Source organism: Physeter macrocephalus, chromosome 18 (genome assembly GCF_002837175.3).
Source record: "Physeter macrocephalus isolate SW-GA chromosome 18, ASM283717v5, whole genome shotgun sequence".
NCBI classification, from domain to species: Eukaryota; Metazoa; Chordata; class Mammalia; order Artiodactyla; family Physeteridae; genus Physeter; species Physeter macrocephalus.
This window is the reverse complement of record NC_041231.1, coordinates 22158425-22178037: the sequence shown is the minus strand read 5'-3', so window position 1 is coordinate 22178037 and position 19613 is coordinate 22158425. Positions and strand designations below refer to the sequence as shown.

Here is a 19613-nt window from a genome sequence, read left to right as displayed (position 1 = left end):
ACTTCACCAAAGATATGTGGATGACAAATACATATGTGAAAAGACGCTCAACATAAGAAGTCTTAAAAGCGCAAAACAAAACCAGGAGATACCACTTCACACCTATTAAAATGTTAAAAATGTTAAAAATGGACCACACCAAGTGATGACAAGAATGAGAAAGAAGTGAGCTCTCACAGGCTGCTGGTGGGCGTGTTAAATGGTACAGCCACTTTGGAAAACAGTTTGGTGGTTTCTTCAACTGTTAAACATACACCTACCATACGGCTCTGTCATTCCACTCCTAGATATTTACCTAAGAGAAATAAGAGCATATGTCCACACAAAGACTTGCACACAAATGTTCATAACAGCTTTATTTGGAACAGCTGAAAGCTGGAAACAACCCAAATGTCCATTTAATGAAATACTACTCAGATATGGGAAAAAAAACCACCCCCAAACCTCGATACATGCTACATCAATGTATCTCAAAATAATTATACTGAATGAAATAAGCCTGACAGAGAAGAAGAGTACACGTTATATGATTCACTTTATATTAAATTCTAGGAAATGCAAACTAACAGATGGATGCTTGCCTGGGGAGTGGGGGTGGGTAGCATGCAGAGGCGAGGGTGGGGGAGGGGTGACGAAGGGACAGGAGGACACTTGGAGATGGTGGGTGAGTACAGCATCTCAACTGCACTACTGGTTTTATTCGGTGTATGTATCTGTCAACACTTATCACACTATCTGCTTAAGATGTTTGCGGCTTACTGTATGTCCTGCGTATCTCTGTAAAGCTATTCAAAATATTCTAGGGCTCTACCTTCTAGAGATTCTGGCAGAACTATTATTCTCATCTCCAAATATTAATTACACTTGGCTTTAAGAAAAACTTTAGAACTTTATTTTTAAAGGTGCAACAAGAAAACCGACTGGTGTCAACGTTAGCTCACTGACAACGTTGTCTACGCTAAGGAAAAGTACAAAGTGAAAATGAAGAATTCTCATTCGGTCAACAAAACCAAATCTGACGCCAATTCTCAATAACGAATGAGACCACTCAGAGTCAATTCTTGGATGTCTGCCGGCTGTCTCTCTTCAGCACGCTGTCCAGCAGCAGAGCTCTTGGGCTCAGAAATCTGAACCGAAGTCTCCAGTTGTTCTCCAAGCTCCTGGATTAGAGGCTCAGATACCCCAGGAGCCTGGGGAGAGGCGAGCGGCTGTCCCTGACCATCATCAGACCCTGGGAGGACCACGCTTCTGCACATCCCACCATGGTCAGGAAGCAGGGCCGTGCCGCTTTCCTCAACAAAGGGACCGAGCAAGGAAGGCCCTGCCTCACATTCACCACTTCTGGGCTCCTCGTGTTCCGAGTCTGAGTCCTCGGTCTCAGATGATGTGCTGCTCTCTGATTCCTCCGAATCGCTTGCCTCAGAGCTGGAGGAAGGCGTCTGCTGCCCAGAAATGCATCGGGCTCCTGCTTTCGATGCAGCTTCTTCCTCCTGGACCAAGAGTGCCGCTGCTTCCAGTTCCTGCAGTTCCAACCCCAGCTGGGCCTTGGTCGGGAATGCTTTCTTTAAGGCTTCCGCAAGAGCTGCCAACTTTCTGGACCTTGAAGACCATTTTAAGAAGCAATGTTAGGACTATTCATTAATTGGTCTGGGGATAACAGGGTCCACAGCTTAAAGAGATAACAAAATAAAGTTGGATCCATACTTCATATGGCACACAGTATGAATCGCCAAACAGATCAGTGATATGAATGGGAAAAAGGAACCAAGTATTACAAGGAAACGCAGGAGATTTCCCTCATGAGCCTAGAATGAGGAAGGCCTTTCTAACTAGGACTCAAAATCCAGAAGCCACAAAAGAAAGGCAAAGATTGATAAATTCAACTAATAAAAATCAACAAGTTCTGTAGGGCAAAAAAAAAAAAAAGAAATTACAAGAAAAGTCAAAAGGCTAATGCAAAATTGAGAAAAATATTTGCAATTCATATCACAAAACAAGGCCTAGTTCCCCTAACAGAGTTCTTAAAAATGCAAATAATAATCCATCAGGAAAATTGGCAAAGCACACAAGCAGACAATTCTCATACAAAGAAATACAAATGGCTCTTAAATATATGAAAAGATGTTCAACAACTTCAGTCAAATAAGAGAAATACAAATTAAAGTCGTGCTGAGATATATTTTTCATTTATCAGATTGGCAAAAATCCAAACATTTGGTAACAGTGCCAGCAAGGCTGTGGAGGAAAGGCGCTTTCATACACTGCTGGTGAGAGAGTTAACAGCTACAGTCCCAATGAAGGAGAACCTGGCAGTACCTTTCAAAACTGAAAACGTACATACCCTTGACCCAAGCAAACCCGCATCTGGAAATTAAACACGTAGGCAACACGACACAGGCCCAAGATACCATTTACTGTGGCATTGTTTCTAATACTCCAAAATAAGAAACACCCAAATGTCCATCAACGTGGCATATGGCTATGGCATATCCACATGAAGTAAAAGTCTACAGCTATGTAACGGATGAGTCTCTCCAGGGGCTAACCCAGATATATTGTTTAACAACAAAAGGCCTGCCATATGTATATGCTGCCTTCTATGTTAAACACACACAGCAAAGGAAAGAAATAAAAAGAAAGAAATAAAAACATATTTTATTTGCTTGTACACTTATCCATGAACTCTGGAGAGCTACAGAAAACACTAATATTTATGCAGGAGCTGGAAAGATGGAAGATGAGGGTGAGAGGCAGACTTGTCACCGCATATTGCGTCCCCTGCATCGGCAGGCGGACTCCCAACCACTGCGCCACCAGGGAAGCCCCATATTGGTTTTTATTTTTAAAATTTTCATTAAAGTAGAGTTGATTTACAATGCTGTTAGTTTCTGCTGTACAGCACAGTGAATCAGTTATACATATACATATATCCACTCTTTTTTAGATTCTTTTCCCATATAGGTCGTTAGAGAGTATTGAGTAGAGTTCCCTGTGCTCTACAGTAGGTCCTTATCAGTTATCTACTTTATGTATAGTAGTGTGTATATGTCAATCCCAATCTCCCAATTTATCCCTCCCCCCCTTCCCCCTTCTTAACCATCACTTTGTTTTCTTCTTCGTTCCCTGTGCTCTACAGTAGGTCCTTATCAGTTATCTACTTTATGTATAGTAGTGTGTATATGTCAATCCCAATCTCCCAATTTATCCCTCCCCCCCTTCCCCCTTGTTAACCATGACTTTGTTTTCTACATCTGTGACTCTATTTCTGTTTTGTAAATAAGTTCATTTGTACCCTTTTTTTAGATTCCACATATAAGCAATATCACACGATATAAAAATTTGGAACACTTCACAAATTTGCATGTCATCCTTGCACAGGGGCCATGCTAATCTCTGTATTGTTCCAATTTTAGTATCTGTGCTGCTGAACCAAGCACTATCGTTCTTTTTAAACCTATGTGAATGGAATACCTATTCAAATTTTTTAACTAAAAAAGAAAAAAAAAAGCAGTATCAGAGAGCGACATGGAGTGCTTTTCATTTTTAGCAGAAAACCATCTCATGCTATTTCAGAGGATATTTTTGCTATATTTATAACATTACATTATACTGAAGAGATAAACTTTTTCATTAACTTGGATTCACTTTAGTAGTTCTGTTTCTGAAGCAACGTGTAAAGCATACTGCAGTTCTCCAAAAACGATATCTTTGCTGTTCCATAGAAGCAAATCTGGTGTGACAAGTGAAAAAGTGTCAATGAGTGACATGTCTTCTGGGTTTCCCTAGCTCCAAAGATTAAATGAGTGGCTTGAGACAAACTGGATGAGGTGAGTTCACAGGATAAATTCACTCGTCAAAGCGAAGTCCATCCCATAATACTGGGGAAATGAGGCTTCATTTCAATAGAGCTAAAGTGACAGACGGGGACTTGGGGACTTTCATCTAAGTGCCTGGATGTACCTGAGACCCCTCTGTCTCAAAATACTGAACGTAACAACGAGCTTCCGCACCCCGCCCCGGCCCTCCACAAGTGTAACCAGGACCTGAAGCTTCCACTGCAGTCAGGGTCCAAGGGAGGGCAGGACAAGGACAATGGCCGTCATGGATGCACAACTTTCTCTTAAATGAGGAAAACCCTATGTCTCGGTGCTGGAATTGCCAGAGCCTAGAAAAGGAAAGATGGTCCGGGGTAGAGAGGAAAATCTGGATGAGATCCACTACAGTTGGTGAATGATTCCCAAAGGGCTATAACTCTGAGTGAACTCTGGTGGGTTTGAGACATCTTTAAAAACACAGTTATGAAATAAGATGATTGCAATATAATCTACATCCATGTCCAAGACAGCTGTAGATGACGTCCACCATATATTTTGAAACCTTGGCTACCAGTGGCCACGGATCTGGTCAGAGCCAGTGGACCAGTTTAAAACCTCCTTACTGCAAGGCCCTGCCAGCCTAAGGACTAGTTCACTGCCATCTTTCTCACTGGAAAAGGTCCTCTCTGGGTAATGACACACAGCTTTAAGAGATAAAGAGCCATGAAGTTGGGAAAGAAGACAATGCCTCGCATTAAATTATCATATGCAAAATAAAAATCTGAAATAAAAGCCTTTACACTTCAGTAACCACACACCTCACATGTTTAAGAGCCGCGATAAACACTTTCGACAATATATGAAGGACGACGTCCCACAGACGTCTCATTGCACTTGCTCCTAACGACAACCCTATGAGTCAGCTTCATTTTTATCCCCACGTGACAGATGGGGAAACAGAAGCTCGGAGAGGTTAAGAGGCCAGCTGAAGTTCACCCCGCTGATGAGGGGCAGTCAGGACGGGAAGCCCAGGCCTCTGAGCTCCGGCACTCTCTCTTCTCCACCACAGGGCCTCCCAGGAGTTCTCAGGCTCTGAAATGCCTCCCTTCTTAAGCCCACATTCTTGATTCCTTCCCAGCGTGATACCCCTCAACACCTCAAAGGAGCAAGTTCTGACGTGCCTGAGGCCCAGAATTCTCCAGAGAAACTATGACTGGTCCCTTTAGCTCAGCAATCTTAAACGGAGTATACATCTAAGCTTTGCCTACAGAGGTTGTAGAATCCCAGGGGAAAAAATATGAATTATTTTTGTGGATATTCGTGAATACAGTCGATATATCTACTCAAGTTAAAACTATTTATATCTTTGTTATTGTCTACTATAAAAATATTACATCTGTCACTTATAACCGCATAAATTTGGAATTCCAAAGCTCCCTACCTGTCATCTTGGCTCTTTTCAGAAAGCATCCCTCACAATGCTGGGATTAAAAAGTGTCAACTCTAACAGGCAGGAAAGTGGCAAGGATGAGGCACAGGACCCAAACAGAAACTCGTGCCTCTTACCAGCTGAGATGACTTTTTAGTCTTCAGAGAAAAGTTTGTTTCTCACTTTTAGCATTATATTATGTTTAAAATGACCCAGTTATATAATGTGTGTAAAAAATGGATTATATGTTTCTTTTTTTAATTCCTTGCCACCCTGATTCATCTCTCTTTTTTTTTTTTTAAATAAATTTATTTATTTATTTTATTTTTGGCTGCGTTGGGTCTTTGCTGCTGTGCGCGGGCTTTCTCTAGTTGAGTGGAGCGGGGTCTACTCTCTGTTGTGGTGCGCGGGCTTCTCATTGCGGTGGCTTCTCTTGTTGCGGAGCACGGGCTCTAGGCACCCGGGTTTCAGTAGTTGTGGCTCGTGGGCTCAGTAGTTGTGGCATACGGACTTAGTTGCTCCGCGGCATGTGGGATCTTCCCAGACCAAGGCTCGAACCCGTATCCCCTGCATTGGCAGGCGGATTCTTAACCACTGCGCCACCAGGGAAGCCCCTCTATTTCTTATTATCCCACTTTTACTACCTTAAGCTGTCTAGTTTCCCAAACTGATATTAAACTTCTGATAGAAACTCTACAGAAGAAGCATTTTGACCTCTCTTCTTAAAGAATGCTGGGATAAAAAACTAATTAAAATGTTCAAAATATCACTGGTGTAGAATATGACCCAACAGCCTGAGGAATGAAAGTTGGGTTTGTTTCTATTCAATTATTTTATACAGATAACTTAGCAGTCACTGTTCACAGAAAAGGAAATTATTCCTTTGGAGAAAAAAAATTAAGCCATGAAAGAGTAGCCTCTTTGTTCTTTCAAACACTGGCACAATTGGAGTTGGTTTTAACTCTGCCACTCCTTGTAAATTCTAGAATCTAACTCTGTAATGGCCTTTCCATTTCAGAAAACACCTCATTTAACGCAGTTTGTGGTTTTCCACTGTCACACTCAAAACAGACCAGGCTAGGTCATGTCAAAAAGGCTCGTCAAATGACATTATTAGTTAACTAGAATGCTTACAAAAACCAGGTACATATGGGTATACTCAACGAACACGTACGCTGAGTTACTAGTTGTACTTATAGTATATATTTTATATCTAAGTGAAGAACTCCTACCTGTTAAGATGTGTTAATTACAGAGTGAAGAGATTCAGCATTTAAAAGACACATGATAGATCGTACTAATGTCATATTTTAATAGACTTATACTCAACACAGGTTTTTCTTAGAAAATTTTTGGAAATGTAATCCTGCCATGTAGCTTTAAAAAGAAAAACTCTGCCATTCTGTTTATAGATGTGAAATAATATCCTATCTGGAGGAATTTTTTTTAATTAAAGACTGCCTTCTGACAAGTTACAGTAAATCCAACTGCCATGAAAGAGTAACAGTAACAGCTGAGGGTATATGCCTTTACTGTGGCTAAGCTGATATAAAATTTCCTCAATTATTTTATATTTGGCGACTGAATTTAGGGGAAAAAAAATAAAGGGAACCATAGCCTTATGAAACAGCCAAACAAAGTGCAAAAGGAGCCCTGAAATGCAGGAAAAAGAAAACTAGGTATAAATAGAAAGCATACATCCTGTTTCTTGCTGTAGAGTTTTGTCTCAAACTATCAATCAACTTTTCACCACTTCCTGCAATAGCAGGCCTACTATAAATCTTGTAGTAACTGACTAGGTTTCATTTCCTCTGCCAAAACCTGCTACCCTGCCAGGCATGACATACTGACACTAGAGCCAGCAACTGATAATGTAGGACAGGACTCCAGTGAGGCCACTCCAGACACATTTCATACTGGATGATGGAATACACTGACTTGGCCTTTAAATTTCAAAGCACAGACACACACACACACACACACACACACACACACACACACACACACACACACACTCGGGTTCTTGCTGGGAACACAGTATATCAACTTTCTTTTTAAAAGGCAATGATGATAATGACATATAATCATAATTCTTCTCTACTGAAAAGAACCAGTTCCAAACTTCAAACTCCCCTGCCCAAAATACGTTTATGCAACCTGATCTAAATAAAAGGTAATGCATTAGCTTTAGGTAGAAGTTGCTAGTGAAACTCTACTCTGAAAACTGCCATGAAAGACAAACAGCAATTGATGCACAGATGAACACAGAACTGCCTGCCCTTACTCTCTAAGAGTAAAAAACATTTCCATCTCAGTCATTAACAGAAACAACTGATCTCTTTGAACAAGAAAGTACCGATTCTGTATGTCATCTGACATACAGCAAATACTGCAAAGTAAGAGTCATTCATGGAAACAACCTAAGTGTCCATCGACAGATGAATGGATAAAGAAGATGTGGCACATATATATAATGGAATATTACTCAGCCATAAAAAGAAACGAAATTGAGTTATTTGTAGTGAGGTGGATGGACCTAGAGTCTGTCATAAAGAGTGAGATAAGTCAGAAAGAAAATACCGTATGCTAACACATATATATGGAATCTAAAAAAAGAAGGTTCTGAACCTAGGGGCAGGACAGGAATAAAGACGCAGACGTAGAGAATGGACTTGAGGACACAGGGAGGGGGAAGGGTAAGCTGGGACGAAGTGTGAGAGTAGCATGGACATATAAGACATATATACACTACCAAGTGTAAAATAGATAGCTAGTGGGAAGCAGCTGCATAGCACAGGGAGATCAGCTCGGTGTTTTGTGACCACCTAGAGGGGTGGGATAGGGAGGGTGGGAGGGAGACGCAAGAGGGAGGAGATATGGGGCTATATGTACATGTATAGCTGATTCACTTTGTTATAAAGCAGAACCTAACACACCATTGTAAAGCAATTATACTCCAATAAAGATGTTAAAAAAAAAAGAGTCATTTATGCCATATTGAGTTTGGGCCAATGAAATAATTTTTCATCCTATTTTCAACCTGACTTAATACCATTCTTTGGGGCTGGATTATGAAAAACAACACCTAGTCCATGGATCATTAGAATAATTTTCCAAAAACTCCCTGTATTAGTTTCCAGTGACTGTCCTAACAAACTACCACAAACTGGGTGGCTTCAAACAGCAGAAATTTATCCTCTTACAGCTCTAGAGGCTAGAAGTCCAAAATCAAGGTATCAGCAGGGCTGCTTCCTTCTGAGGGCTCAGAGGGGAGAATCTGTTCCATGACTTTCTCTTAGCTTCCGGTGTTGCCAGGAATCCGTGGCTTATAGACACATCACTCTTAAACTCTGCTTCTGTCACCACCTGCCATTCTCTCTGTGTGTCTGTCTGTCTCTTCGCATGGCTGTCTTCCCTCTGGATGTGTCTCTGTGTCTCTTCTCCTCGTAAGAATACCAGTCATATTGGACTAAGGGTCCATCCTACACCAACATGACCCCATCTTAACAATAATTTATATCTACGACAACCCTATTTCCAGATGAAGTCACATTCTAGGGTTCTGAGAAGGATATGAATTAGGGGACACTATCCAGCCCAGTGCAGCCTGTCTTCTAGCTCCCCCCCATTCATGGCTGTCCCACATGCAATATACATTCACCCATCTCAACATCCCCAAGGTCTCAATCCATTCCAACATCAATTCTAGGTCCAAAATCTCATCTAAATCTCATCGCAATCAGGTTTAGGTGAGACTCTGGGTATGCTCCATCCTGGAGTAAATTCCTCTCTGTCCACAGACCTGTGAAACTAAGAAACAAGTTATCTGTTGCAAAATACAATGGTTGGACAGGTGTAGAAAAGACATTCTCATTGCAGAAGGGAGAAAACGGAAAGGATAAAGGAGTTACCATTGCAAAGCAAGTTCACAACGCACAGGTCAAATTCCATTATTATTATTATTTTTTGAACATCTTTATTGGAGTATAATTACTTTACATTGTTGTGTTAGTTGCTGCTGTACAACAAAGTGATCAACTATACGTATACATATATCCTCATATCCCCTCCCTCTTGCGTCTCCCTCCCCCCCTCCCTATCCCACCTCTCTAAGTGGTCACAAAGCACCGAGCTGATCCCCCTATGCTATGCAGCTGCTTCCCACCAGCTATCTACTTTACATTTGGTAGTGTATATATGTCCATGCCACTCTCTCACGTCGTCCCAGCTTCCCCTTCTCCCTCCCGGTGTCCTCAAGTCCATTTGCTACGCACAAAAGCAGACTTCTAACCCCGATCCAGGCCCCTGTCAAGACCAGCTGGTCAGCAGCTCAGCACACACACACCACACCCTGCTGGGTACAACCACCTCTCGCATGTAGGGAATGGACGTAAAAGTCTGCTCAGGCTTGGACTTTCAAGAACTGCCTTAGGAAGCCTTGGATTTGAAAGCCAGACTGGACAACAGCGCTGACAAGCGTTCATCTACAGAAAATCAAAATTGGGGAAGGCCAATTTTCTTAATGCTTGCTTATGTTCTCTCAAAAACTACTTTAGTTCAACTATAGTGAAAAGCATTTGTCTATCAGAACATCCTTAAGTGACAGTCCCTAGCCTATCCACAGAGAATTTTAAAATAGTTTTAATAAAGGTAATTGATATCAATGACGCATATTTAGTTTCTCTCCTTAATAAAGCCTTGCTACTTAAAGTGGAGTCCCTGGACCAGCAGCAGCAGTATCACTCCAGAACTTGTGAGAACTGCAAAATCCCAGGGCCTATCCCAGACCCCTGAATCAGAATCTGCAATTTTAACAAGCTCCCAGGGGACCTGTATGCTCAGTGAAGTCTGAGAAGCACTGCTTCAGACAGTGGTGACCGTGTCGGAGTGATGATTATGACCACCTTACGCTTTACAGCTCTCAGCATCGCTGACTCAATCTGACCAAACAGCTGGCAGCGTGGGACTGGCATGAGGCTCTCCCCCCGCTCCTGGGTCAGCTCTGAAGCTTCAGCCTGCATCCACTCAGCAACCTCGGCTCCAGGTCAAGGTGCGAGCAGCCCTTCTCTAATGGCCCTCTGGCTCACGAGTTCTCTCCGTGGCCTTTCTTCTAGGCCCGCTTGATCCTGAGGCTCGTTCTCAGAAACATCTCATCTCCCAGCACCGATTCTACAAAGCTGGGATCAGCTGCTTTTTTGCACAAAATCTTCAGCCTCTGCAGAGATCTCTCCCAAGGCCAGGCTCCAGAAGTCTGCTCCTCCCCCACTCCCTCTCCAGCCCGGTCAGACCCCACCCCATGGCTGCCCTAGCCCCGCCCCACCCTCCACCCATTGCTTCCTCACCTCCAGTATGGGCCTCTCCTACAAGTAACCTCTACCTCCAGGTCTCACTGAAACAACGCGGCAGACGCATTTCTCATTCATTCATTCAATATCTACTGAAAGTACTATGTGCCCAAGCACTGAGCAAAACAGATTAAGGACCCTCATGCTCATGGAGCTTATACTCTTGTTTAGGAAAAGATAGACAACGAACAGAAACTAAGTAAACACAGAGTGTGCTAGGTGGTATAACTGCTTTGGAAAAAAACAGAGCTGAAAAGTGGCCCAGGAGCGCTAAGGATAGAGGGGATTCAATTTTTTACGTGTTTAGAGAAGACCTCACTGAAAGGTGACATAAGGGACCAAATACACTGAATAGCCTAAAGTGTGGGACCTGGCTTTATTCTTGCTTTTTACTTCGTCCATTTCTTCCTGGCTTGAACCTCCAGCCCACTGAACTTGGTACAACACTCACATCCAACCCCTGCTCCCAGCCTAAAAGCCACGTGGATGTCAAGTCCCACGTAGCTGTCTCTAATCTCCAGATCGTGTATCCATGCCTAGAAAACTGCTTCTCCTACCTTCCACTCACCTGAGCCTGATACCCAATCTGTGCTGTCCCACGTTCAAGGAAAATGACAACGGGCTATCTTATTTCTAAAAAGGAAGACCCAGAGGTTTAGTAAAAGAGGAGAAAAATTCTGGCCAAGCCAGAATTTTATAGTATTTCATACTATAAATATAAGCTAAATAAAATTACTTAAGGGCTCAAGAACGTATCTTTCTACAGCTAACTTTTCTCTGCTAAGAAACTGTAAAAGATGCCATAGGAAGGCCTCACGCTCAGCCACCGGGGAAACAAGGGCAAAGATTACAGCAGATCCACGCCCCTGGTATGGGTGGAGGATGGGGCATTAAAGGCACACTTGATTCTCCTTTAAGGACTGAGCAAACCACTCTGTTGAAGTCTACACACACGCAGGTTGGAAGGAACCTGACAGATAACTGAGCCCAGGGTGGTCTGGCAGAGCTTTACGTAATGATGGAAATGTCTTAGATCTGTACTATCTAACATGGTAGCCACGAGCCACATGTGGCAACTGAGCACTTGAAATGTCCAGCGTGACTGAGGAATTGAATCCTAAATCTTATTTTATTTTAATTAATCTACACTAAAATAGCCTCACGTGGCTACGAATACAAAATTCGACTACCAAGATCGAATCGAAAGCCCTAATTTTCGGTGACAAAGATGAGGCCTAGACAAAGCTAAGAGCACAGGGCTACCACAGCCTGGAGCACCGATATTCCACACAGGCACCAGGCTGGAGGGTTCTGAACTGCTTTCATACGCGTGAGCCCGTGTGATCCTTTCCTCAGTCACATGGGCTGAGCAGGTATGCGCGACTCTCCACACTTCACCGGTGCCCACAGGCCAACATGTGCCTGATGCCAGAGGGTAAATCCGGGGGGTGGCCAGGGCTTCTAACACACAACCTGCTGTGTGCCAGCTCCCACCGAAGCAGCGACACCATCTGGGTACTCAGAGGGCTTATTACCTACGTGAAACAAGACGCTGGAAGACCACACTAGCCAGGAGAATCACTGAAGAATCTCCTATGTTGGGGGATCCGATCCTTGACAAAACATTTACGCAAATTAAGCCTTCTAGGATACTTGTATCAGGATGGGAACTAAAATTTATTCTCTATTTTAAGGTAGTGACCATGACTCTCAAAAATTAGTTTGCTGGACATCGCTCAAGAATTCTACGTTCACTTTAGCATCAAGACATACAGGCGAAAACTCTGCTATAATTAGAAGTGAAGAGTTGCCAAGATGTCCAATCAGACACAAATTACTATCTACGAAAATTACTGATTACTAAAAATAAGAACGAAAAAGTGGCTCCAAAGTATCATTTGACTAAATACAGGAATACACAGTACAACTGAAACCCCCCAGTTAGATGGCTGTGAGTACCAAGCCTGCTGGCTGAACAGCATTTCGTGTTCCTACAAGAACTGGATTGAAAAGCCTAATTAGGGTTAGATTCAAACGATGTGATCAAAAAGCTTCCCACGTGGGGCGAGAGAGGTAAGGGCTTCTCTCCTTTAGTTCCTCGTGGGGGCATCCGGGTAAGTTTTTTCTTGGAGCCACCTCACTCCAAAGGGATGAATCCAGCCCCACCAGGAACACTTGACAAAAAAGCAGGGATGGCTGGGAGCGCGGGGCTGGGCTTTGATCGCAGCCGCAGCTGCGGCTCCCACCTGTTTAAAGAGGCAGCCATGGCGATGCGGCACTTCCTCCCCTTGCTCACAAACACAAGAAATCGGCAGAGATAAGCTGACACGGAAAACATTACACAAATCGCTGACCCTGCTGCAGGCGGAGAAGAGCTGCCTCTGCTCGGCTTTGATTTTCTGGAGCCAAGCCCGGGGGGGAGAGGCGGGTGGACTTTCTTCTTTTCCGGGGCTTCCATGGCAAGGTGCGTGCAGATGGAGCCCAGAGGAACACCACGTGCAGAAGAAAGGGAAAGAAAGAAATAAACAGAACAAGAACCCGGGCTAAACTGAGCCGTGGCGGAGAGCTGCCATCCGCAGCCAGGAGGAAAGATCACATCCCTAGTGAAAAGCAACTAGGGTTTTACAGGATTTGTGAAATCGCACAGAGCCGGGAGCTCTGGCTGTGCTCTCGGTCGTGCTGCTGTTCTGCTGAATGAAGCCAATAAGTAGGTGCCTTAGGTCTTCCTGATGCATTTCCTACGCCTATTGTTTAGTGTGTGTCCGAAGAAGAGAACAAGAGCGTACCTCCCCGTGTCCGGGAATGGGGCTGGAAACAGAGCAAAGCGCAACCAGCAGTTTTCGCCTTGACACACACGTAGACCATTCTCGACTTCGTAAGCGGCCTATTTGCTGCTTAAGGGTCATCCACAGTTTGCTTTTTAAAAACAGGGCTTAAAATGAGCCACCTGGTTGACTGCTGTGCACCTCATCCGTCTGTGTTCAGCTTCGGAAAGTGAGCCCACTGTAACGTGGTCACTGCTGCCACCCACGTGCCACATTGATTGAGGGCCCGAGATCTGCAGGGTGTTTTTCTAGCCCGAGCGGCGCAGCAGTGCCCAAGCAAAGCCTGGATCCTGCGCTCATGGAGCCTGCAGTTTGAAAGGAAGAAAGGACAGGGTCCTCTGAGCCAGTCTCAGAGCCCGTATCCATGAGGCCAAGGTCACAAACTCTGCTGCCCTCACCAGTCAGGCAGATGGAGTCGCATGGAAGGGGCGGGGGTCCGTGCAGAATGGAGCACCCTTGTCCCGTACAGGGGAGACAGCTGGCCTCAGCTCCAGCCAGTTGTCACCAAGTGGGGACGTGGGCTCAGCAACTGCCAGAACTTCTCCGTTAGTTCCAGAGCAGCTGTAAATCCAGACTTTGACATAAAATCTTCCAATTTTTAAGTGCTGACAACCAATTCGAAGTTTTAGAAAATTCACTGAGAACCAGTAGTGACCCAAGGGCCACCAGCTTGCAACTCTTACATGCTGCAGACTTAACTGCATCTCCCCAATGCTCTAACATATTCTATACACCCCAGCACATTCCCGCTCCACCAGTGCGACCAGTTCACCACTGCCCTCACTCCCAGCACAACTGTTTTAACTTCGGGGATTTGCCTCAAGTTGTATCCCTGCCTTGCACACCTCCCTCCTTTCTCTCTGTGCCTGGTCAGACCCGACCCATCTTTAGTTCCCAGGTCATGTCCAATACTCCACTCAGCCCTGTAGACCACACCAAGTTCCCTCTTTTCTTAATCAATACCTTTTATTTTATTTTATTTATTTATTTATTTTTGGCTGCATTGGGTCTTAGTTGCGGCACGCGGGCTCTCTAGTTGTGGCGTGCAGGCTCAGTTGCCCTGTGGCATGTGGAATCTTAGTTCTCTGACTAGGGATCGAACCCACATCCCCTGCACTGGAAGGCGGATTCTCAACCTCTGGACCACCAGGGAAGTCCCTGAATCAATATCTTTCTTATGGCTGTATCACCCGCTGTATCACTGACAATGAGGCGGATTCTCTCCGTAATCCACTAATTCTTCCATTTGCATATGTTTTCTCCCCAGCAAGACTAAATGCTCACTAACAGAAACCACACTGGAACTTCGTCAACAGAGACAGAGCATGCAGTGTTAACAGAAAGGGTGGGTTAATGTTCTGGAAGATGACAGGGGACTGACTGACCACAGCAAGGTGGTTAGGAGCGCAGGTTCTGACAAGCAGGCCTGGGTTTCTTCAACTCTTTGGGCTTCAGTTTCCATACCTGTAACCTGGGGCCATAATAAAATGGGGACACAACCCAAATCATATAAAACCTATGAGATTAAGAGACATGATAAATATAAAGCACTTAGCACAATGCCTGGCGTGCAGTAAGCTATTATTATTATCATGGACCAATTGCCTGATTCAGCCAATGTCACTGTTAAGCAAGCAATGCATCAATGGAGGAACTTTGTTGTTTGCAAAGCATTAATTGACTACTTAGTCTGTGCTAACGTGCTCTAAGCATACTGCATGTGTCAGCTCATCTAATTTGCCTAACTCTACCAATTTTGTGGACAGCTGAGGCACAGAAAGTTTAAATGACTTGTCCAAGGCCATACAGATCTGAAGCCAACCAACGGGCCCAACTGGCTCCCATACTCTTAACCATGATACTCAATGGCCTCTCGACATTTCTAATGGCGAGGGACAACTTTCCAACCTCAACCTTTTCAAATCAAAAACAGGATTTGGCTTTGTGGACCATGGCTTAAGATGACAGAATGATCAGGGCTTCATTTGGACCAGACTATATCTCAGAAGTCCCAAGAAGAAGGAGTTTGCTTCTCTGTCAATTTGACCAAGGGATGTCTTTTCAATAAAATGAGAATGATTAAGAAAAGAGAAAAAAGCCCAGAAGTACCATAAAATTACAGCTATCATTATGGAAGGCAAAAACTGTGACACAGATTAACACTAACAGAAAAGGCATTTTGCTGATCACAGAAAAAACTGGAAAGGGAATGAGAACAATGTTTCTAGCCTCCAACATCCACACAGAAGACAGGAAAGAGGGAAACGCATCTTGCTTATCTTTCAGACGGTGAAGAAGGAAAGTGATGAAACTGTGGAGAGTGAACTCAAAACCAATGAACTGTGCGCATTAGGAGATGAAGTGGAGTCCCCAGGAGCTGGCACGGGTTCACAAAAATGGATGCCATCCCTTGGACCGGCCTCAGCCTGGGAGCCCTGGGTAAAGATTGTGCCTGGGTTTTAGGACGACATATGACAGTCTCCTGTGGCTTCTTTACGGGTGAAATACAGAACATGGGGTGTATGGTTATAAAGCTGACTGGACTCACATTTGACCTTACAGGTAAGATTAACTTCAACCTGAAGGAAGGGACCTAGCGGAAGAGTAAAAAGTTTTGACGCCAGACTTCTTCATTCAACGTTTATTCACTATCTTAGGTGAAAACACAGAACATTCATTCCAATTCCTTAAGGGCAGAAGCCTTACTAATTCCTCTTCAGTTCCCGGATCCCTCACCTTGTGCTTCGCATACAGAAGAAGCTCCAAGAGTGATTACTTATTGGATTTCAGGAGTCAAGTTTACAAAGAGTGTTACAAAAATAAAAAGATCAGGAAATAGCTGGGATGATAGATTCTAGTTCCAAAAAGGTTAAAGCAGGTGCATGGGACAAAACCAAATTCAACAGGGTAAAAACCAGGGAACAGATACAAAGTTATCAATAGCTGATACATGAGAAATTATAATTGTAAATAATTAAACAACGTCTGAGACAAATTATAATTAATTCAACAATGTCTGAGACAAAAATCTTAAGGGTTTTGGTTAATGGTAAACTAGGAATAAGGAGTGTGTTGAGGTTTCCAACTATAAGTAGATGAGCTCCCATACCACATTAACACAGGAATGGTGATAAAAAATGAGAGTGACAGCTCCTTTCTACTTTCTGGCCAAACCTGGAGGATTATATTTAACCTGAAGGATACTTTAAAAGGGTACTGACCCCAAAAAGGAGAGGGGAGGCACTGACAAAGTAAAATTTGCCTTTTAAAAAGATATCAGGAAGGGGGATGTCCTTGGTGGTCCAGTGGGTAAGACTCCGCACTCCCAATACAGGGGGCCCGGGTTCAATCCCTGGTCGGGGAACTAGATCCCGCATGCATACCGCAACTAAGAGTTCGCATTCCGCAACTAAGACCCAGTGCAGCCAAAATAAATAAATAATAAATAACTAAGTAAATATTAGACAGAGAGAGAGACAGAGAGAGAGAGAGAGAGAGAGAGAGAGAGAGAGAGAGAGAGAGAGAGAGAGAGAGAGAGAGAGGGACCAGGAAGGGCAAAGAAGTAGAAATTTTGGACCTGTAAGAATCATTTAAAGGCAGAAGAGGCTGATCGAGAAGACTTAGAAGGAATGCAATAGCAATCCCCTAGACAGATAAAAACAGCTATTTGAAGAAAGAAAGGAGTTATTCCATATGGGTCCAGAATTAAAACTAATGAGAAAAAAATAGATTTCAGTCCAATTCAAAGGAGAACTTTCAAACAATCTAAGGTGCTTCAGAGTAGAACCAGTGCCCTCCTCCATCAGTCAGTCTCCAGACAGGCCAAGGGCCTCATGCCAAGGACTAGAAATCACATAGTGTCGACAGTGCACAGGGAACTGACCCACAAAACAAAGGCTGGCAAAGAAGGAGATTTTGCCAGGCATCTCAGCTCTATGACTGACTGGATTACAATGATCATCACCAAGACAAGAGATGCCAGCATTAGCTTCAAGCCTTACAATGGAGAGATCATTTTGTTGGTGTCATTAGAGAAAGCTTCAGGCAAAATGTAACATTTCTGGTAGAGAAAATGGAATGTACAAAGGCAATGAAGGGCTGAAGCTCTTGGTAAATTTGGGAAATGCTGAGTGTATCTGGAAGGAGAGAGGGAGGGTGCCCAATCAGCAGGAGTGAGGGAAGAAGTAGAAAAGATGAGGAAGAGGACCCAAAGGGGCTTGAACCCAGCTCAGGCGTTCATTTAGGCTCTTATCCTTGGCAAGGGGGAATTGTGGAGAACTGCTGAGCAGGACAGCCATGGTCAAAATGGCATTTCAGGATGACAGGATCGGCATCGTTGTTGGAAAAAAACAAGACAGGGAGTGAGACTCTGGGGGCAAGGAAAACATAGGGGACACTCTGGCAGGAAATGAGAAAATATAGGCCTGAATTAAAGGAAAGGCAGTGACACCAAAAAGAGGAATTTAAGTGAAAGAAGTTATATAGGACAAATTAAAAAGACCTGCTGGATTGATCCAGTGTGGAGTGGGGTGTCAGAGACAGACACACTTGAATCAGGGAATCCAGACAGGACAACGTACCTACTAGTAAGACCAGAAACCCCCCAAACATCTAAACTGGTTCCCAAATTACTGATCCAACACAGCTTTATATCAAACGTTCAGTATACAAAAAAATATAAGATTTTGTCGTTATCTTTGAATCTGAAACCAGTCATCGAAAGTTTATTGAAACAATGTTCACAAAAATTAACTCCTCCAAGGACAGAAAGAAAATATGCCAGGCAAATATTAACCAAAAGAAAGCTGGGACCTCCATATCAGTATCAGACAAAATAGATTGTAAGGCAAAAAAGCATTATCAGTGGTAAAAGAAGACTACTACATAATAAACACTGCAGTTCTCCAGGGAGCTGTAACTGGGAGACAAAATATTAGTTATTGTAAACTAATAGCACCAAATAACATGCCTCAAATCATAAAGTAAAAACTGACCACAGGTTGACAGGAAGAAATTGACAAGTTCACTAATATAGTAAGAGACTTCCACACACCTTTCAATCCAAAAATTGATAGATTAAACAGACAAAATAAATCATTAAGGATATAAAAACTTAAAACAGCCCAACTGACAAGTTTCAACAATAGACACACATACAGGGGCTTCCCTGGTGGCGCAGTGGTTGCGCGTCCGTCTGCCGATGCAGGGGAACCGGGTTCGCGCCCCGGTCTGGGAGGATCCCACGTGCCGCGAAGCGGCTGGGCCCGTGAGCCATGGCCAATGAGCTTGCGCGTCCGGAGCCCGTACTCCACAACGGGAGAGGCCACAACAGAGGGAGGCCCGCATACCAAAAAAAAAAAAAAAAAAATAGACACACATACAAATTAGCAGCTAACAATCGAGCATAAACCTTACTTTCAAGCTTCAAAATTTAAGAAAATGATCATGCTAGGCATAAAATTAATCTCAACAAATTAAATTCTCTGACAGAAATGCAATGAAGTTAGAAATCAGTAACAAAGACATTACATAAAAACCCCATACACTTGGAGGAACACACTTCTAAACATTTCATGAGTAAAATCAGAAAATTTTGGACTAGAATAATAATGAAAATTCAGTATATTTCACAACCTTGAAGATGCATACAAAGCAGGTATTTGGAGGAAAGGTTATAGACTTAAATGAAGAAAGGTCCAGAGTTAATCAGTTAAGCATCTACATAAGAAGACAGAAAAAAACAGCATAACAAATTTCCCAAAACAGAAGGAATAAAATGACATAGATAAAAGCAAAAAGTAATGAAATAGAAGACAAAAAGAGAGGATCAAGAGAGTAAAATATTGGTTCTTTGATAAGCTAATCAAATATACTCCTTGCAAGATTGATCAAAAAAGAAGAAACAAAAACAAGAAAGCACAAATACACAGGAATGTAAAGTAAGAAAATTATAGATGCTGTAGAGAAGAAAACAGCTAAGAGGAAATAAGAACAACTTTATGTTAGAAAGTTTTGAAAATTTAGATGAAAGGGACAAACTTCTAGGGCTTCCCTGGTGGCGCAGTGGTTGCGCGTCCGCCTGCCGATGCAGGGGAACCGGGTTCGCGCCCCGGTTTGGGAGGATCCCACATGCCGCGGAGCGGCTGGGCCGGTGAGCCATGGCCGCTGAGCCTGCGCGTCCAGAGCCTGTGCTCCGCAA

General features: G+C 43.4%; 1 protein-coding gene and 1 non-coding gene across 2 annotated transcripts in view; both read right to left on the bottom strand.

The window, feature by feature from the left end:
- Nucleotides 1-363: 363 nt before the first annotated feature.
- Nucleotides 364-19613, bottom strand: part of SHQ1 (SHQ1, H/ACA ribonucleoprotein assembly factor) — a 94684-nt gene continuing 75434 nt past the window's right edge. Inside the window, 2 exon segments of the mRNA XM_007104931.4 lie at nucleotides 364-1094; nucleotides 1096-1599. Coding sequence (XP_007104993.1) covers nucleotides 1055-1094; nucleotides 1096-1599 — 544 coding nt within the window. The 3' untranslated portion in view covers nucleotides 364-1054.
- LOC112064982 (U6 spliceosomal RNA) lies at nucleotides 3334-3437 on the bottom strand. The gene has a single exon (XR_002891771.1). It is a non-coding gene; the product is annotated as a U6 spliceosomal RNA (small nuclear RNA).